The following is a 19886-nucleotide window of genomic DNA, read 5'->3' on the forward strand; positions in this document are numbered from 1 at the left end:
TAATATATTAAAAATATATTTATATTCTTTTTAACTTTTAAAAGACAAAGCTTTAAAAGTTATCAATTTATTATTTTAGCTTTAAAAAAAATAAATAAATATAAAATTAGTTAAAAATAATTTTTATTTATGATTATAAAGTTTCGGTACTGGAGTTAATTCTATATTGTGAAAAATTAACAATAGATTATTAGTAAAAGGAAAATTACACTACAAGAACATTAAATTCTAAGAATATGTACAGTCGACCCCCTATAACACTGTTGATTATTCCGTTTTATATGAACGAGTCACTTAGATTTTTCAAATACGTGTGCCGGGCGTACGTATTTGTAAAATCACGTATTTGTAAAATCTAACGCTCACGTATTTGTAAAATCTAAGTGACTCGTACAACATGGAATTCATATAAAACGGAATAATCAAGTGTTATAGGGGTCGACTGTATTCCAAACAAAATTCTCTCTTGATTTGATCTGAAATTTTGGGATAAAAATCTATAAAAGATATTTTTTTACTATGTTTAATATAGCCAATATTGGCTGTGTCACGTTGTGAAACTATGAAGTGAGTTTCCACATTTAACAAGTATATGTAATAAATTCTCAGAAATTCAAAAAGTGTACAGTATGTCTAAAATTTACTGACCGGATTAATATATTTAATAAAACAAATCACAACGAATGTAGAGAAGTAATATTTTACAATGAATATAAAAACTCAAACATTTATCTTCATAAATCCACCAAAGCCATTGTCTCCTCTGCCCACTGTTTCTAGATTCAATGCCAATAACATTTGCATTATTCTGTCTTTTACATATCCTCATAGAAATAGGGGAAAATATCTATCGGTGTGATATCTGGGAGACGAGAATATGTAGTAACGTCTGTATTTTGTATTCATCCAGCAGAAACTTGCTGTCTAAGACCTCGCTCACGTGTAGTCCCACTACGATGCTGAAAAATTACATCAGGTTGCATTTATTCCAAACGAGGAATACCGAACAATTTCAGCATAAACAAGTAACTGTTCGTTTTCATCATTTTTCTTTAAGAAAAATGTTCCGAAAACTTGAAAACACCAGACATTTAGCATCTGGACTGGCAATACAATGTAATTTTTCGAGTTGATGTATTCCACGCGAGAAAAATGTCTGCCGATATCTATTCTGAATCTTTTCATATTAAGCGCCTTAAATTATCGTTCGTATTTACATTATGTTAATTATATAGAGGAGAAGGTGGTATTATGGAACACTGCGGGTATTATGGAACCACCCCATTTCGAACTGATAATAAAGGCGAGCTGTAGCGGAATGTGGCTGAACTGAACTAGGCAGACATTCATAGCAAGGGGAAAACCCGTTTTACTTCGGTTAAACAGTTGACCGTATTTAATCAGCAAATTTGTTTTTTTCAAAATTCACAAGTTTTGAATGCTAAGTGAATTTAATTATTTTTAAAATATAAATCGCGTAGTTGTAGGTTCACTGGTGCACTTATTCCGTTCCAGAGACTTAGGGGTACATATTAATCTGTGCGATGTTCACGTTTTTTAAATTTTGGTCTCGACAGACATAAGTTAATTCAAGACGACGATGCCTGAAATACGGACCCCTTTGGTGCTTTTACAGTAATATGGAACTCAACTCCTCCGAACTCTCTCTTTGCAATCAGACATTCGTCCGGAGCAATTTGGGGAAGAGACATTATGTAGAAAGTCAATTCTTCCTGAAAATATCGAAAAAGAGCTGCTGGAATATATATTGTTGACGGAGGTCATATTTTTCTATTAGGCCTATAAAAGCATTTTTGCGATAAAATACATCGGAGTAAATAATTTTGTAATTATTTAACATTCTTTGTACTTTCCTATTTGTTTTTGGATACATTAAAGCATTTTTTTGAAAACATACAGTAAGGTTCCATATTACCACCCGATTTTCTCTAAGCCTACTTTCGGACTTTTTGTACAAAAGCCTTCAAAAACCATACTTATAATTACACTAGCGAAAAATCCAATTAGGAACATTTAGTTTACTAGTTACCAGTACTTTTCGCACAAAAAATGTGGGTATAGTTATGATACATTGTCTACAATTCACTAAAATGTAATTGGGGTTCCATAATACCACCTTCTCCTCTACTTTATAACAGAAAGTTTTCCTTAAACGGTCGTCATAATTAACAGAAAATGGGATGTAATGATGTCGATCAAATCACAGGTCTTAAGCAATCTGTAATGAATTCGGGCCAGAATGACAGTTTTACTAGCATACCGTTTTAGATTGCGCTATTTTCTATTTCTGTAACTTTATTTAAAAAGTGGCTCTCCGTGCCTTCACCGGTATCGGATAGAATTATGTTTTAAACAACAAGCTTTGTAATTTTGTATTTTTCTAATATATATGCATAAAATTATATTTATTTAGATAAAATTCAAATATATTTCTCGCGATGGTAATGCAAATACAGTACATTCTCGAAGTCGGCATTCCTGCCTAGATTTTAAAACGCCGTAAATAGTTAAAATTACTTCTGATTACAAATAAATAGTACTTTTGAATATTATAATTCCTTTTTTTTATTAAAAATAATTTTAAATTAACAAATACGAAAATATCGTCAACGAAGAGTAAATGGATGTCTATATCGTCGTGTCGTATTAGCGTCGGTTATAGTAAAGTAAATATAGAAAAATCTTGCCTTTGTTGTGGGAGTATCTCTAATGCATATTATTAAAAAAATAATATTAAAATTAATATTAAACTGAAAAGTAATTTTTAAGAAATTAATTAATGTTAATCGGGAATTTATTACTCTTAAACATTTTTACATTTATTAAGAACAAACTGCGTATGTGTATAAACCGAAATTAACCACGCAAATTTTTAATTTTATAAAAGAAATTTTCGATTAGAAAATTCCCACAGACTTTCCAGAGAAAAGCGTACAGTTTAATAATTAAAACGTCCACCAGATGGAGACCGGTCGGACGGCCCATCGGCGTAGAAACGGCAGCGAAAAACAGGAATTATTTAAACCATAATATATTGACGGATCTATAACGCCGGCATTCTTAACTATTATGAGGTAATTATCCGATATTATTATAAATATTAATAAAACATTTTTATACTTAAAAATCGTCTTAAAATGGCGCCGTTATAAATGCGGATCCGCATCCGCATCTCGTTAGCCTAGACGATCCATCCATGTAAAAAGAAAAAAAAAAAAAAAGGGTTTATTGATCTTGACGGCTACATTCAATATTTTCCTTAATTATATTCGTAATTCAGATTATTAATAAGCGTTTTCTTCCATAAACACCATTCTTTTCACTTTCCAAATATATCTTTTTCATTTCGGGTCGCAAGTATTTCGTATATTCAAATTTATTATATCATTTTTACATTAAGATTAATTTTTATTTTGCAATATAAAATATTTTTTAATTATTTTTTCATGTAAATTGACTGGGTGCAACGTTGACGGAACTTTTTTTTTTTTTTACTCGGTAAATAAAGCGATGTTTAGCGAAGAATAATAATGGAAAAAGCCGACAGTCATACTTTTTTGTTGCTCTAAAAAGTAACTATTTATATTTACTTCTACTATTATCAGTTATTATTTATTCGATGACGATCTGAAACAATTATCATTTTAAAAATTCAATTTGATTACTTAATGGCGGCGAGAAAGCCTTCCGGTTATAAGTAATAGGTATTAAAACGTAAGTTTTATTATTAAAAAAAAAAGAAGGGCGTTATTACGGGGGTGTGGATTGTCGGTTAAACGAAGAAAGGGGTAAACTATTCCTAATTCGAGGAATATAAATTGTTGGGAAGGTAAACGGGCAATTATCGTAACTGTTAGTCGCTTTCGATCTTTTCGATTCGACCCGGATGGGCCGTTACCATTTCGTCCTCATCGACTGGAGGAGGGTGAGACGGAAGAAGCCATCGTTTACCGTTATAATTAAGGCGAAAAGATTTTTCAAAAATACAATACGACCCGTCCATCGGTGTTGGGTCTTTGCCAGTTCCGTTTGTCGACCGTCTCTATTGTTCCCACCGACCTCCGCCCCTTCGAAGTTACGTCGTCTCGCGCCTGATTTTAAAATCCTTCTTATATAAGCTGATAGATGCGGTAAATATTTATTCGCCTTCTTCTTCGTTTGCGCCATTTCCGACGACGCGATAACGTATTGTCTTGGCTCCAAGACAAAGATTTCTTCTGGCGTACGTCGGTGACGTCATGGCCATAGTATTTAAAGTCGCGTTTTTTAAAGGGATATTTTGGTCGGTGGATTAAAAGAATAAGACTTTTGTTCTTTTTTGTTTGCGTCTTCGAGTAAGGTCGAGGACGAGCGAAATTAATTCTGCTTGCTGTTTTCCTACCTCGATAATTCTTCCCCTACTCGGCTACCTTATTTTACCTTAATACGTAGAATGTATCGGTCGATAAAATCGGATTCGTGCCGGTTACTTACGCTTCGCTAAAATTGATTTACCATAAAAAATAAAATAAAAGGCAAAAACGGTCGCCGAGAAAATTTCAAGTAAATATCGAATGAAAAAAAAACCAAATCTTTCTAAATCAAAGTACGGTAATTCGAAAAATAAATTTCGAAAATCGCCAATAAAAGTGGCAAGAATCGAAAAATAGAAAAATGTTGAGCGAAATCTGAATAATTTCTCCTCGTAACCACATTCGTTATAGTTTATTCTTTCTTGTTTTTAACCTCGATATTTATAACAATATTTAAATCTAATTCGAATAAAAAAAGAAAACAAAAAAAAACAAAAGAAAATAAAGTAACTGTCATCTTTATTTTGGCCATTTGTCAGGAAAAAATCTATCGTAATTACATAAGAGATGTTGTTCGCTTAGGATAAAATAGAAATGAATTTTTTTTCGAGGAATATTTTTACGATGTATTTCTTCAGAAGTGACGTTATTAAGTTTCTAATTATTTAATACGAAATATCGAGTAAATAACGGACGTTTGACTATTGTTTTCTTCTAAAGAGTCGTCGGAATTGCTAAAACAATTCGTTTACTATTAAATTGAGTCGCGTGTGTTTTCTTCAGGGCATTCCGAATCGTAACGAATGTCTTTTGATCTTTATATAGCGCGCAAACGTTTTTCGTCGAGTGGACCCGTCCAAAATCCCTAATTCTATTTTGTAAAATTTATTTACTTTTTTTTAAAACGCATTTTACCTTTTCGAAATTTTTTTTTTAAACGGAGAAAACCGACGACGGATCGATTCCCCGACGTATCGAAGTATATGATTGTTCGTCGCGGGAGGCGCTTTCTCCGTGACGTCATAACACGCGATGTCTATTGCAGTGTTTCCTATTCGTCCGACTTTGGGTTCTTAAGTCGATTCGTTCGTCTTACGTTTTAGAAACTTATCTTTTTAATGTCTTATCTTGAATTCACTTTCTCCTTATTTACAAAGCTTCTTATTTTTCGACAATAATTTTTTTTTCATTTTTTACCTCGAAAAAGAAAGAAAAAAAAAAAAAAACTCCGGAGGATCCGAATTTAATTATTCGTAGGACACGGTCAAGGTTAGAGACTTTCCATGTTTACAAATTTATATAGATTAGTCGATAGTTAATTTTCAGCGTATAAATATACGGAAAACTATGGAAGAGTATCTATCCTTCAAAAATTTAATCGATAATACTTTGTTTTAATTATAAATAAAATTCCTTTAGTAGACAAATTACCGTCAAAAATAAAACCGAAGAACATTTCATTTGTAGTAACAATAAAACGTCGAAGATGATCCAAAGTTCAATTATGTGCGCGACTTCGTTCTTTCGCTCCGTAGGAAACGATTCCAACTATTGTTATAGACTCTGCATATTTACTCGGCTTCGCATATTTACTTGTCAAATAGCAAATTAACGACGTCTTAGTGTCTGTCGAATTCCGACTATTGTTACCGTAGCAACAATATCCGCCGTATTTAACTCTGTTGTTTTTCGACAATTGAATAGAGTCTTTGATACTTTCCGTAACAGTTTTACTTAATTATAATCTGGAAGTGATTCTTATCTTCTGGATTTTGTTACGATGGGCGTAATTTTATTCTTTATTCCTTCGGAATTTATGGCGATTGTTATTGAAGACGGGATCCTTTTCCTAAAATTCCATTTATTCAAATAATAGCCTAATAGCCTAAATACGTCTTACGATTTAATTCTGTTGTCATCAGGGAAAAGTAGAAATTAATCTAATTTCTCTTCTTCATCCCTTAACTTAATGCTAACTTACAATAACAAATGTTTCTTAACGTAGAATCTTTTGAAACTTCTATTTATTATCTAGAGATGACAATTATTGCGTGTCCTTAATTATCAGCTTAAGCTCAACGAAACTTTCGAGTGATCAGTTGAGATTCTATCGCAGAAAAATTCCTCGATTTTGTCCATGTAATTTGGAGAGAATTAGAGTCTTAATTAGAATTGTGTTGGGAAAAACTTGCGATTTACTGCTGTCAATATACAAATCACGCTAACGATAATGACGAATTGTAAGAAACAACGTTTTAAACGTAAAAAAGTAGTAAAATAGAACTTCCTTTAATTAGAGAATGATTTAAGTCTAGTTAGGGACGAAACGTGCGTACGAGGATCGTTCCTTAACGTAATAACGTTACGTAGGCGCTTATTCTGTACAGGGATGGCCGCTTAACCTTGAAATGGCATTGATTTCGACTCTGCGGTACGGTAGGCGCTCCTACTAACATCGAAGTCGTCGTTGGAAGAACTAACGCTCAAATATATTTGTTATATTTCTCATTACATTCGTCGTTTTATGATTTAAAAACATATCGATGATATTCGGTGTCTTTTGGATATTGGAGTAAGACGATTATTTCGTTTATCCGTAAGCAATCTTTATTAATTAATACAACTTGCCGCTTGAGGAGTTCGAATATTAGGCTGATTACTCGGGGAAGGGATTCAGTCATCGCTTTGAAATTTTTAAACGTATTCGAGATTTCTTTTCTTTTAAGTTTAGTGTAAAGCGAATACAGTACTCAAAAATATTTTATTAGAAAACATTTTAAAAAACAATCATCTTGTGCTTAAAAATGTGTTGAAATTTCATTAAAATAAGAAAACAAAATAAAAGTAGTTGTATAATTTCATATTGTTCAGTGTGGTGTTCCAGAGAGTTTTTCTTTTTCTTACTGACTTTTTTAAGTAGAAATTTGATACTGTTCCAATTTTTTTAAATTTTATTGTTGTAATTATTTAATAGTAAGGTATTGTAAAGTTTGCTTTATTATTATTGAAAATATTACTGCCATTTCTTAGAGTCGTGATCCGTGTTCGTGTACCGTTTGGTTTAAAGTACAGGCAAAAAAAAAAAAGATATATAAAAACAGTAGACTAAATTCAAACTTAGATTAAAATTCTACGGGCTATTTGAGACGAATTGAAATAAGATAGGACGGTCGTTAATTCACAGCTGAAAAAAGCTGAAGTATAATTTATTAATAAGATTCAGGGAAAAAAATAGAAAAATTGCCATTGAAGACTCACCTGCCATTCCAATACTTCTAATTGTTAGAAGTATTGGAAGTAGTGGCAGGTGAGTCTCAATATTTCTATAACATTATCAAGTAAAATTATTCTTATAAATTTATACTTAATAATACATCTGGGTTTTCTAGTTTACGCTACTCTGTTTTTCGTTTCTTGATTTCCTTGTTAAAATTATAAGCATCGACGTCCTTATTATACCAAATCTACGAGCATATTTACAAATACGCTACATTCAGCAAGTAAACATAGTCTTTTTAATTCAGTCTTGCATATTGACTAATACACGTGGCTTTTGTAATGTTAAATCATAGATATATGTTTAGATTACAATATTATTTAATTTACATATAATTGTTTTCTTTTGCTACCGGAATGAAAAGGTATTGATATTCATTATCTACTGCAGATTCCAAAATTTCTATAAATGTGTAAAATTATGTAAAGTGGATAACATTTATAAAGGTTTGCGCCGTACTTTTTGCATATTTTTACGCCGTAATCGCGGTGTAAAATTGTAAAAATATTCTGTTTGTTGCATCGATCGAAGAGAGAATAATGATGGGAGATTTCAAAACTCATTTTGTCTTATGTCCAATTTCATCAGTCTTCGTTAAAACTGTACAAATGTTATTAAACCTGTTTAATAGCTGAAAGTATATTAATTAAACCTCATTAATACCGATGAATATCGTAAAACTGGTTGTGAAATGCTGTTTTAAAAATCCGATTTCGGAACGTTAAAGTTTCTAACAGTTCGTTAAATTAACGATGAGTTCCATCTAATACGCTAACTATCTTGAAACTTATTATTATTATTTTATAACGAATTATTGGAACCACACAACTTATTTTTTTTATAATGAAATTTCTTTGTAAAGGTTAATGGAAGAATGCAAATTGTAAGCACATTTAATTTGAAAATAGTCATACAAATGCTACTGTTCATTACAAAATTTACTTTTCAAGAAGTACTATTTTCGTTGATATCACGTATTTAGTTACGTCATTAAAAATGAAACGTATAATAAGTCTACTATTTGACTATTAAAAAATATTTTCTGGGATATATAAATAGCTGACGAATATGGAAGAATTTTTTCTCTTATCCAATCTACTAGAAATGAAAAGTATTCACCAGTTGGCAGAACAGACTATCGATTACGAACCACCGGATGACGATATCTTATATCAGCTATTTTCAACGGGGGCCATACGGCTCATTGGGGTCACAGTAAGGATATCACGGAGTGAAAACCGTAAAAAAAGGATTCGAACGTATTAAACGGATTAAACATTTTTAAAAAGGGCGAAAAGGTCTTTGCTGCTAGGATACTTTTTCCTTCTCCCAGTTTTAGATGCCCACTAGTGGCCGAGTGGATAAAATCATTAAAGATTGGAATTTATCATAGGTTTGCGTCTGACCAACGGGCTGGAACGTGAAGCTCGAATGGCTCGAAGTTTTCTGGGTTTTTTTTTACATGTCTAACGCTAAATAGAGACCAGTTTCCGTTAGAAAGTTTTCCAGGGAGGCATCTCTCTTTTGGCGATTCCCTCGTGTTGCATTGTCGTGTCCCATCAGACTAAATTCAATTTTAGGTAGGGAGGGACATAAAGAAAGAAAGAACAAGTAAGTTCGTCACAAAATCTAATACACATTAATTAGCGTGAATACAAATTTAAAATTTTTGACACATGTAAGCACTGTGAGGGCTGGATAGAGCCGTCGAGAGCGAGGTAGACCGGACACTATACTATGAATTACTTTTGGTATTCGTTTTCTTTTTTATACTTATTTTGAAAAAATAAAATACATCGAATGTTTCTTTATTAATAAAAAACAGTATTAAATATTTCAATTTTGATAATAAAAATAACATTAATTTTATAGGAGTAGGAACCACTAGGACTCTGAGTTTTCTCTGGGTTTGGGAAAAATTTGCAGCTTCCTCTCTCGATGGTCTCTCTAAAATGGCTCGAGAGAGCCATTTTAGAGAGGTTGCGGCCGAAGTTTTCATCTGTAAAACGTGGACGTCGAACGTCGAGCGCCGCTATCTTATAAGTGGCGCTCGACGTTCGACGTTCACGTTTTACAGATGAAAACTTCGGCCGCAACCTCACTTTTAAATTGTATGGATATACTGGAAGGGGACGGCAGTTGATGAGTGATACTTGGAAGAGCAGAAGAGACATATCGGAAACTTAAATCGGATAAAATTTGTCCTCAGTACCAACAAATTTTTACCATGCTTGCTATAAGAAGGAAAGGAAACGATGCTATCCTCGAGTGCAATAAAATGACGAAGACAATTTTTCTTGGACAACATCTCACCTAAGCATGCAGCCGCGGCGTCTGGAAGTCGTCATTTTCTATAGTTTTTCTTGAACAGAACTTTCTTTCTTTCTTGATTTTGAGGCAAAACTTGTTTTAATTGAAAAATACTTCCACGAAATGATTATTTTTTTTTCTTTTGAAGAATTGGAATATGTTGTAGTTTGTAGGAAAGAAATATGAAAAGAAACTTAATCAACTAAACTTGATTATTTTACAGAGGACCACAGAATTTTATGATAGAAGAACACCAAAGAAGCCAAAATAAATTGAGAAAGGCTGCTTAGGAATGAAATGAACATCGTTTCCTTCTTATAGTAACACTTTTTATTCGAAAGTTTTCTAGACGAAAGGAGCAATCTATTTTAAAGTATCCGCCGTAAATAATCGTTTTATACATTTAACTCTCTATGTAAGAATATTATATAATATCAAGTGAAAAGTATCAATAAACATTATTTTGAATCGAAACTAATTAATATATTGTAATTTGATTTTATTCATAATTGAGTTGGAATTTTTAAAAGACGTATGTCATATTGAATAAATTTTCGAGAAAAACTCAAAAAAAGTGTTTAAAACCCACTTTTTGTTTTGTTTAAATTTCATCGACCAGCCATAAACTGATATTATATCAAAAAATTTATAAGGTGAGGTGCATATCTAATTTTTTATTGACTTATAAAGTTTCATGACTTACGCCCTTTAAAAAAATGTGATTTGTGATTTTAAAACTTTGGATAAAAATAATCAAAGTTAATTTTAGTTAGTTTTATTTCAACGAAGTTTACATAATAATAATAATAATACCACATTCTGCCATAAACAATACAACATATAACTTTTGGTTGCAAGCTCTTAGCACAAACTATTTACATAGGCATAATCAAATAGCAAATATAATACACCAAAAGCTTGCACACAAACACAGATTACAGATTATTAAACACCCAGGTACCATACTACAAATATACTACAACAGAGCCATAATCACAAATAAAACAATTAATTACAATAGACCTGACATCATTCTCATTGACAAATACGGTAAGATCGCTTATACAATAGACATCTCTGTTCCAAACACTCATAACATAAAAAGGCTCACACTGATAAAATCAGCAAGTACACTCCACTCACTCAAGAAATAAGACAGATGTGGCGGATGGATAAGATGTTTATTGTACCTGTTGTCCTCTCTTCTACTGATGTTATACAACATACACTACACAAAAGTCTAGAAACCTTAAACCTTAATAAAAAACATATGATATGGCAGTACAGAAAGCCGCAATATTACATGTCACATCGTTCATATAGGAGATTTTTAGATGTTGACACATACACCAATAACACAGCTTAATGTTACACTTGTTTGAGTAGCTATATTACAACTTTTTAATCACTCTTGGTCCTTACTTTAATAAAATAAATGTCATTCGAGATAAAAGAAAACATCAATTGGAGTTGTTATTCAAACTAGTCAGGCTTTCAATGTTTTTCCATGCTATTTTCATGTTCTGTTGGCCAAGAAAATATTTTTGAATAGAATTCCTTGTGGTCACAAGGAATGTATTTCTGCATCTTCATCAGATTTTGCTTCGCTCTTATGATAGAAACTTTTCTAGTTGGGTAATCAGGTGACAATGGTTGTAGTAGTGACTCTGGTCTCATATGATAGCAGAAACTAATGATTCCTTTGGTGTAACCATATTTCATGGCAATAAACAAAACGTACAAGATTATAAAATTTCTAGGTTTATTTATCTCTTTAGAAATAGCATTTTATTTAGTAAAATTTCCATCAGATTATGACATCTAATGTATCCTTTGGTGCTATCTCTAAGGCAGACGAGAGGCTAGGGATGATGGGGCAAAATTCTCCGGGCCAGGACTCACAGGGGGCTGGACATTATCCCACAATTCATTTATTTACGCTCTATTATAATACTGTATAAAAAGCTTGACACTAACTATTGTTCTTTATTTTATAAAAAACAAAACTCAAAATAAATTTTCAAATAATTTATTTACTTAGGGCCCAATTTTTCCCAACAGCCCCGGCGACGTCTCTCGACGCCACTGGCCATTTCTTTTACTCAGAACTTTCCAAGTACACCATTCTGTGTAATATGCCAAGTAAACCAAGTAAACTTCATAAACTGTAAAGATTCTGCCGTGTCTCCGGAGATACTTGGATGCTTGTATCTAAATCTCGGTCACACGATAAGAAACTGTCACTTTAGATAGGAAAATAATACATTATCTGAAATCCCCGTGAGTGAAAGCAGATAGAGGAAAAGAGTCTGATTATTATTTTGAAATTAGAAAAAACAAAATACGGTCAAAATTTTGGCGACGCCCTTTTAAAATATTCAGTTCAATTATGATCATTATGCTAGAATTAAAGATTTACAAACTTTACACACAACGCAATTTCAAACTCAGTAATCAGGGCACCCATACTTTGGGGCGGTTGGGACACGTGTCTCCTTTTCGTCGAGTTGCTCTTTTCTTAATCCTCAAGGGCGCTCTAAGGTTTCATTATATATATATATAATGAAGCCTTATAAATATGCAGTATAAATTTATATATATATATAAATTTATACTGCATATTTTATATTATGTACTGTATATACGATGTCCTTTTTATGTGCTCTCCCCTCTTTTTTTATAATCTGCGGGCGCCTCTGTAAGTAATGATACATTTCTATATATAAAATAACAGACATTTATTTATTTTTAATTAAAATGAGTTCTCTTATTATTTATGTAGTTATTTAATTTTCTAACAATTTTTGATCTTCTTGCTTTCAGTTTTTTTCTTTTGTAACATTCGAACAATTTTCATGACCCAGTTTAGATTTTTCTGCCGGATTCGAACCCATATCTTTCAGAGCAGCAGCTCGACCTGTTATTGAAGTGGAACTTGCTAACGAAATGTCAATTTTTTTAAACAATAGTTCGAAAATGTTACGTTAGCAATTAATTTAACAATGATTGGTGAAACCGACTTTTAGTCTTCCTTACAATAACAGTCATTCTTCAACTATATCATTCAGTAATTTATAATCCGCGCTTTTCTCGTCAATACAGGAAATCCTCCTTATTTCGAAATTGAAGGAACGAAATAATAGCGACTTTGAATTATCGACTTTCGAATTATCTGAGATTTACATATTTTTATTAAACATATGTTCTCCATCTCAGAATAGTAGTATCTTGCCCCTGTACATCATACTTTTCCTTTAACATTAGAGTCATGCCGGTCATCTATCTAACCCCTTTCAGGAGAAAATTTTTGAATTGAAATAACGTGATTTCCGATGCAAACCAGACGTTTACATTAAGTTAATCGGGGCCTCCTGTCCCTAAGTTTGTTTGTTTGTTTTGTTAAGTTATGACAACGCAACACTTGGGTGATCTGACTAGTGGGAGATTCCTTCCAGGAGGTCTTTTATAAGGGTAACTGGCCCCTATTCAGGCGTTATATACGTGGAGAAAACCCGGAAAACACGTGACCAGCTTGTCCGGGCGAGGCGTGAACCCACGACCGAACTCCCAGTATTCAGGGAACGGAACCGCTTGGCCATTGGTGGCCTCCTGTCTCTAAAGTTTCCATATCTGATCTCGTCTTTCATCTATCTAACTCCTTTCTCGAGATTCGGGAAAGACAGACGGACAGACGAAAGTGAGAATTTATAGGTCTACAATTTTTTCAAACTGCAGCCTTATAATATAAATGTGAAGGCATATGTCCGGTAAGAACCTCACATGTTGCCACATAAGTTTTATAAAAAGTAAAGCAGAAATCTTTACTTCGAAATGTTTCCCAAATTGTTTTTTAAAGTGGCCCAAAAAGTAGTTAGTCGCCCAAATGTAGCAGCCTATATTCCTACAAATATCTTAATCTGCTAGTTGTAGCCCAATCTTGCAATCCCGAAAACCAGCCTATTTTATAAGAGAAAAAAAAAGTTAATGTGATACCCTAAAATGCGTTACTGTAAAAGCAAAGCTATAATCGCCAGATTAGAATTGTTCTAGATTTATTGTTGTTTTACACGGTGAAAGCACTTCGATCTAAACCAGGGTTATCCAATTTTTTTTCCTAATGGGCCAAATTAGAAATTTACATATAAATATATGTTTTTAAAAAGTTCAAAATGTGATTATTAAATTTTAATAACAAATATATATAATTACAAAAAATACTGTATTATTTATTGACAATAAAACAAATTATACTCACACAAAATAAATTCAATGAGATTTTTGACATTGCCTTCCTTTTATAATACAGTATTGACAACATCTGCTTTTATGATACTAGTCTTAATTGTAAGAATGTTAGTTAAATGGGAATCATTCAACCTATTTCTTTCAGCAGTTTTGATGTTTTTCATGCACGAAAAAGAATTGTTCGCAACAGTATGTACTCACATACTGTTGCGAACAATACCCCACATGCATAACAGTTTTCTAGATAAAACAATTTTCTAGTAGAAATTACGTCATTATGACATAAAAGTGTATCTAGTGAAACGAGAATAATTTCTACAACATAGTTTACCAAAATAAGTGAAAATGTACCTGAAAAATTTAGGGTGCAATGGGCAGCATAAAAATATTAAGTGGGTTGCACATTCCTGATCTAAGCAAACGAGTTAAGATACACATATCACAGTTCAGACCTAATTCTCACTTCGAATTACAAAGTAACCGTATTTCGAACTAACCGAATTTCTTAACATGTAGATCTATATATCACCGGCCGGGACAAAAGTACAATTATGAACTAATGGGATTTCGCACTATCCGAGTTCGAATTAACGAGGATTTCCTGTATTTTTGAGGGTTTCATGAAATTAGTCGTTGTTCTATTCCAGTATCTTTGCACGGGTTTTGTAATTAGAGAACGATAATACGGAATGAGTGGTTCAATCCTGTCTTTAGCCCTCGTTGAGCCACCATTGCTATCTCACTAATCTCAGAAACCATCTCGTATGACAGTCGGTCGCCTCGTAGTAGTGGTGCGAGGGAGATTGACACTATAGAGATAGAAAATCTTGCGCTTTAATGACCTAATATCTATTTTAAATCAAAGAATCTACACTCATTGATAAAAACAGTAGTTGAAATTAAAGAAAATGACGAAAAAATAAACATTTTATGTTTGACTAGTAAAATAATTTAAAGAATTAGTCAAAATATTTTTCTCATTTCACAGACTGATAAGATGATAGAGCATACGTTATTTGCGAAAATTTACCTACGTTATCGTTCCGATACTAAAAATAAAAACAACCGATCGCATATTGTTAACATATTAAAAATATGTTGAAATATAAGAAACATGAATAGGTTAAATTAACTTTTAATAATTTGTTTCTTTCAGATTTAATGTCGGGGCACATCCTGATGGCAAGTTATCACAGATGAATGCGTTCAAGTTAACAGACAACATTCCCGGGTCGCCGATGGCAAAATCTATTAATTACCAAGCATTTGTCTCTTCGGGAGAGATAATTAGGAGTAAGACTTATTATTTACAATGCCTGATGTTAGTTCGACGGATTTCGAGGGAACTAATAACTGCAAAACTCTCCGTTCTACTTCGATGGATGAAAAGTTTAGAAAAGAAGAAGCTCTACTATTAAATCCTTCAAGCGGAAGCAATGACGAACAGGGTTATGACAAAGCACATTCGGCTCAAGAGATCCGTTCTTCGGCTTCTTTCACGTCGTCTCCTTCGGAGACGGAAGGAAGATCTATGCCCGTCCCCCCCGATGGCGGTTGGGGATGGGTAGTCGTATTTGCTTCCTTTATGATTAATCTCATCTCGGACGGCGTGTCCCTATCCTTTGGCATTCTGTTCGTAGATCTGGTCAATTATTTTGGCGAAAGCAAAGGCAAAACGGCATGGGTCGGCTCTATATTTCTCAGCATGCCTCTACTAACCGGCCCCATCGCTAGTTATCTTACTGACAGATACGGATGCAGGAAAATAAGTATAATAGGAGCTCTGTTATCCGCCTTGGGATTTATGGCTAGTTACTTTTCACATTCCTTAGAAATGCTCTTTCTTATGTTCAGTTTGTCCGGATTTGGTCTCGCTCTCTGCTACGTCACTTCAATCGTCATTGTCGCCTATTACTTCGAAAAAAAGAGATCTTTAGCTACCGGTCTAGCCGTATGCGGAACCGGAATTGGCACCTTTGTTTTTGCGCCTCTGACTATTTATCTTCTAGAAAATTACGCCTGGAGGGGCACTCTACTTATTCTATCTGGATTCTTCTTAAACATCGTGGCGTTCGGAGCTCTCATGCGCGATTTGGATAATCCGAAATCTTGTGATAACGTTAGTAACGACGAAGGAAAAAATGAAATAACCGAAGAATGTAATTTAGAATCGAAAAGTTTCGAAGAATCCGGAGAACGTCTTTGCAGTTCGTTGGTACATCTTCCTACTTACATAAATAGTTCTAACGTACCCGTCGAAGTCATCACCGAACTGTCTAACAAAGAAGGTGGTTATTTGAACTCTTTATTAGAACATTATCCGAATATATTAAAATGCCTGGTGACTCCGGAAGGAGACGATTACACGCTGACCGTAAAGAGTACGCTGCCGTTGTTTTCCGTTATTCCACCCAACGTACAACACAATAATAACGAAGTTGTGGATAACAAAAGTCCGGAACAGAGTCGGAAGAATTCTACTTGGTCCACTAAATCCGAAAGTCAGAAAGCCAGTTGTCTTCGAAACATGAGGCTTCAACGAGGAAGCATCACTTACAGGGGCGCAATGCTTAATATCAGACGTTACCGTTTGCGGGCATCCAGCTGTCCGGATATTTATCGCAATAGTATGATGACAATCACCGAATCCGAAAAAGTAAGATTTATTCGTTTTTTTCATTTTAGTAATTATAAGAAGAGAAATGGAAACGGTTATAAAACTGATTGTGTGTAAGAATTATAAAATTCTTACACACAATCAGTTGGTAAGGTGCTGTATATATTCGCTGCATGCAAAACATTTCTCATGTTTTCTACAGACACTTGGTAACTTACGACAATGGAAAAAATGCTTAAGTACAGTAGAGCCTCGATTATCCGACCCCCGATTAACCGCCACCTCGGTTAACCGACCGTCCTAGTCGGCAAATTTCAAATGTCCGCTAGTGATGTGGCGCTACAATATTTGGCTATGTCTTGGCTACTTTAATGTTATTTTTACGTGTTTTAGCTGGCAACACTCAATCGACCATGAAAGGGAACCAGTATTTAAACGAGGCTTAATTTTCTAATTTTTAACGATACAATAGCGACGATTATTATTTTAAAAAATTTTTGTTAGGCTTAACATCGATGAAAATTCAACGCGAAGTAGGTTAATAGCGATGTACTAATATACTAATTACATGGGATATAATAATATACTACACTAATAATGGATTTTTTCATACTTTTCGGTTATCCGACTTTTCAATTATCCGACCAACCCCAGTCCCCAATTGAGTCGGATAATCGAGGCTCTACTGTATTCCATATTAAATTGCAAGTTGCAAAATTTGCAATAACCCGCACCGAATTCACACTAGCACCACTGGGACCAATTTTGAAGGGCGATCAGCGGTTGTCACGACGATAAAAAATTGCCGGTGGCCGTCATGCCAATTCAATAGACTTGACTTGGACCACGATTGCCGGACCGGCAAATCGAAATCGGCCAATCGGTTAATGCTCCTTTGACATCACGTTGTAAAATGATGTGGAAAATTCGGTATTCGATCAAATAACTATTCGTTGCAGCTTTATTATACGTACAGTATGTGTAATTTTTCCGAAAACATTCCGAAGCGTCTCAGAAATAATTGAATGAAATTATTGTAATTATGAAAAGAATCGTATAGGCGTGATAATTTTGCGCTACCTCATTAAAATATAATAGATTTAATTACAATAATGAAAAAAAAGAGCTTCTAATCGACTTCTTTGAAAACATTCGAAGCTGAAAAAATTATTGTATACTTGTTAATTAATTATAACATATTTTGTAATGTAGGAAGTTAATATTTAACAATTGACGTTTATTTCGTCAAATTATATCCTACGTCATGGGATCGAAGCCCGCCTGCCGATATCTCACGCTCTAAAAATCGGTTAGTTTTGATTGATTGCAACCGTAATAATATTCTCTTTCTAAGTTGCTCCTATAGACATGTTGGTTTTACGTCAATAATAATGGATAGAAACGTCAATATTTTTGTCTCCACTAGAAATTTATTTTCGGAATTTTTAGGATATATGTCATAGGCTATATATACACGTATATTCGTAATATGTATATCGTGTGAAAGATTGTATTTATTATTAACCTTCGTGGGCTTGGCCGACCCAAAATGGGAGTGGCCGGGTGGTAAAAAACATCCCAGCATCATGGACATGTCCCGAGACAGGACAGTCTATGAAAAAATCCTGGGATTGCACGTCCGAATTTTAATACAGGGTAGACTAATGCCTTAACCGTCTCGGCCATCTCACCTTCGATAAGTGAACTGTCACACAAAGATGAGATTTTTATGCTGGTTTCGAAAGTGAACAAATTTCTTGCCTTTATTTCTATCATTCGTGATTAATTTGTCTCTTCTACGACAAGCAACAAAATATGATTAATCTGGAATTCTTACTTCTTACGCGGTTAGTGCGTATGTACAGTACGTACGCATTACGCGCGCAAGAAAAACATTAATCTGTGACCGGTGATTGATAGGTTATTACAGCTGTATATTGTGATCAATTCATAAGTTGTCGTAAATTATAATTATATTACATTTAATAGAAGCATTGTCATTCAATTTAGCACTGCTCAGTTTGGTGGCAATAACTTCTACGAAACCTGAACGATTATGCTAAACGATAAATTACGATTTGACGCGAATGGCTGGTGTCAACTTCTGTTCCTTTCTACTTATAACTTAAAAATATTCGAATTTAAAATAAATTCATCCATAAGTTTTTAGTTGCTGATAGCTATTAATACTATAATGCACGCCTCATACTCCAGAATAAATTTAAACTATACTTTATTATTAAGCCATCTTTTATTAGTTATCATTACCAGAAGGAAGAGTAAATGAAGTTCGCTACTAAACGTGACGTCAATACATACAACATGTTCCATTTTCTCTCTCTAAAACTGTTGAGTTTGGCTACTGAATGCAGCTCATGGTTTTAATACGAATAATTTAATAAAGTCGAACCTCCCAAAAACGGCCACCTCTAAACAGTGGCCTTTGTTTTATGTCCCCGTCACTAGACGCTGTACAGAGGTTTGTGTTTCCGATTTTGATTTCTAATTACTCAGCAATACTGTATTTATTCCTAAAATATATTTCAGGAAATTGTGGTAACAAACAAGAATTAGCAATCAATTTTAGAAATAAAACTGACTTTTTAAGGAAATCCTAAATGAATAAACTAATTATCATCTCGTGTCTATCAACTAAGAACGGAAGTAAATGATCGAATTAATAGAGCTGAGTTAAAAGTGTTGCTTTATCGCACGAGAGAATGACTCATAAATGATTGCATAACTTCCAATTGCTTCTTAGTAAACAGTTCACAATTGCTCATTGATATTACGTGATACACACGTGTACAGTTTTGAGAGGTGACGAAAACTACATCATTGTACACGATGGGAAGGGAGGGGGGGTCGAGCATTGTCTACGTGGTATTATTGAGGTACGAATTTGTTCCTACGAGCCTATTTACTAATCGCGTGAATAAATTATACCCTAATTAAAGGGAAATGGATTTGTCTCATCGGGGAAGAAGGATGTCAAAGGTGACTCAAAAACNGCTATTGATTGAAAAAATAAAATGAAATATTTTTTCATTCAATCGATCAATCTCTATTAATTATTAAGAGAGGAAAATAGATCAAACTTTTCTCAATGGAATATTATATTATT

The 19886-nt window shown here is 33.5% G+C and overlaps 1 protein-coding gene across 1 annotated transcript in view; it reads left to right on the forward strand.

Moving 5' to 3' along the window:
- Positions 1 to 5334: 5334 nt before the first annotated feature.
- Positions 5335 to 19886, forward strand: part of LOC111637469 (monocarboxylate transporter 12-like) — a 34399-nt gene continuing 19847 nt past the window's right edge. The window contains exons 1-2 of the mRNA XM_023382958.1: positions 5335 to 5582; positions 15302 to 16801. Coding sequence (XP_023238726.1) covers positions 15458 to 16801 — 1344 coding nt within the window. The 5' untranslated portion in view covers positions 5335 to 5582; positions 15302 to 15457. The remainder of the gene's footprint in view (positions 5583 to 15301; positions 16802 to 19886) is intronic.

The sequence above is a fragment of the Centruroides sculpturatus genome, unplaced genomic scaffold (genome assembly GCF_000671375.1).
Source record: "Centruroides sculpturatus isolate CEXI.00-Female unplaced genomic scaffold, Cexi_2.0 scaffold1149, whole genome shotgun sequence".
Taxonomy (NCBI): domain Eukaryota; kingdom Metazoa; phylum Arthropoda; class Arachnida; order Scorpiones; family Buthidae; genus Centruroides; species Centruroides sculpturatus.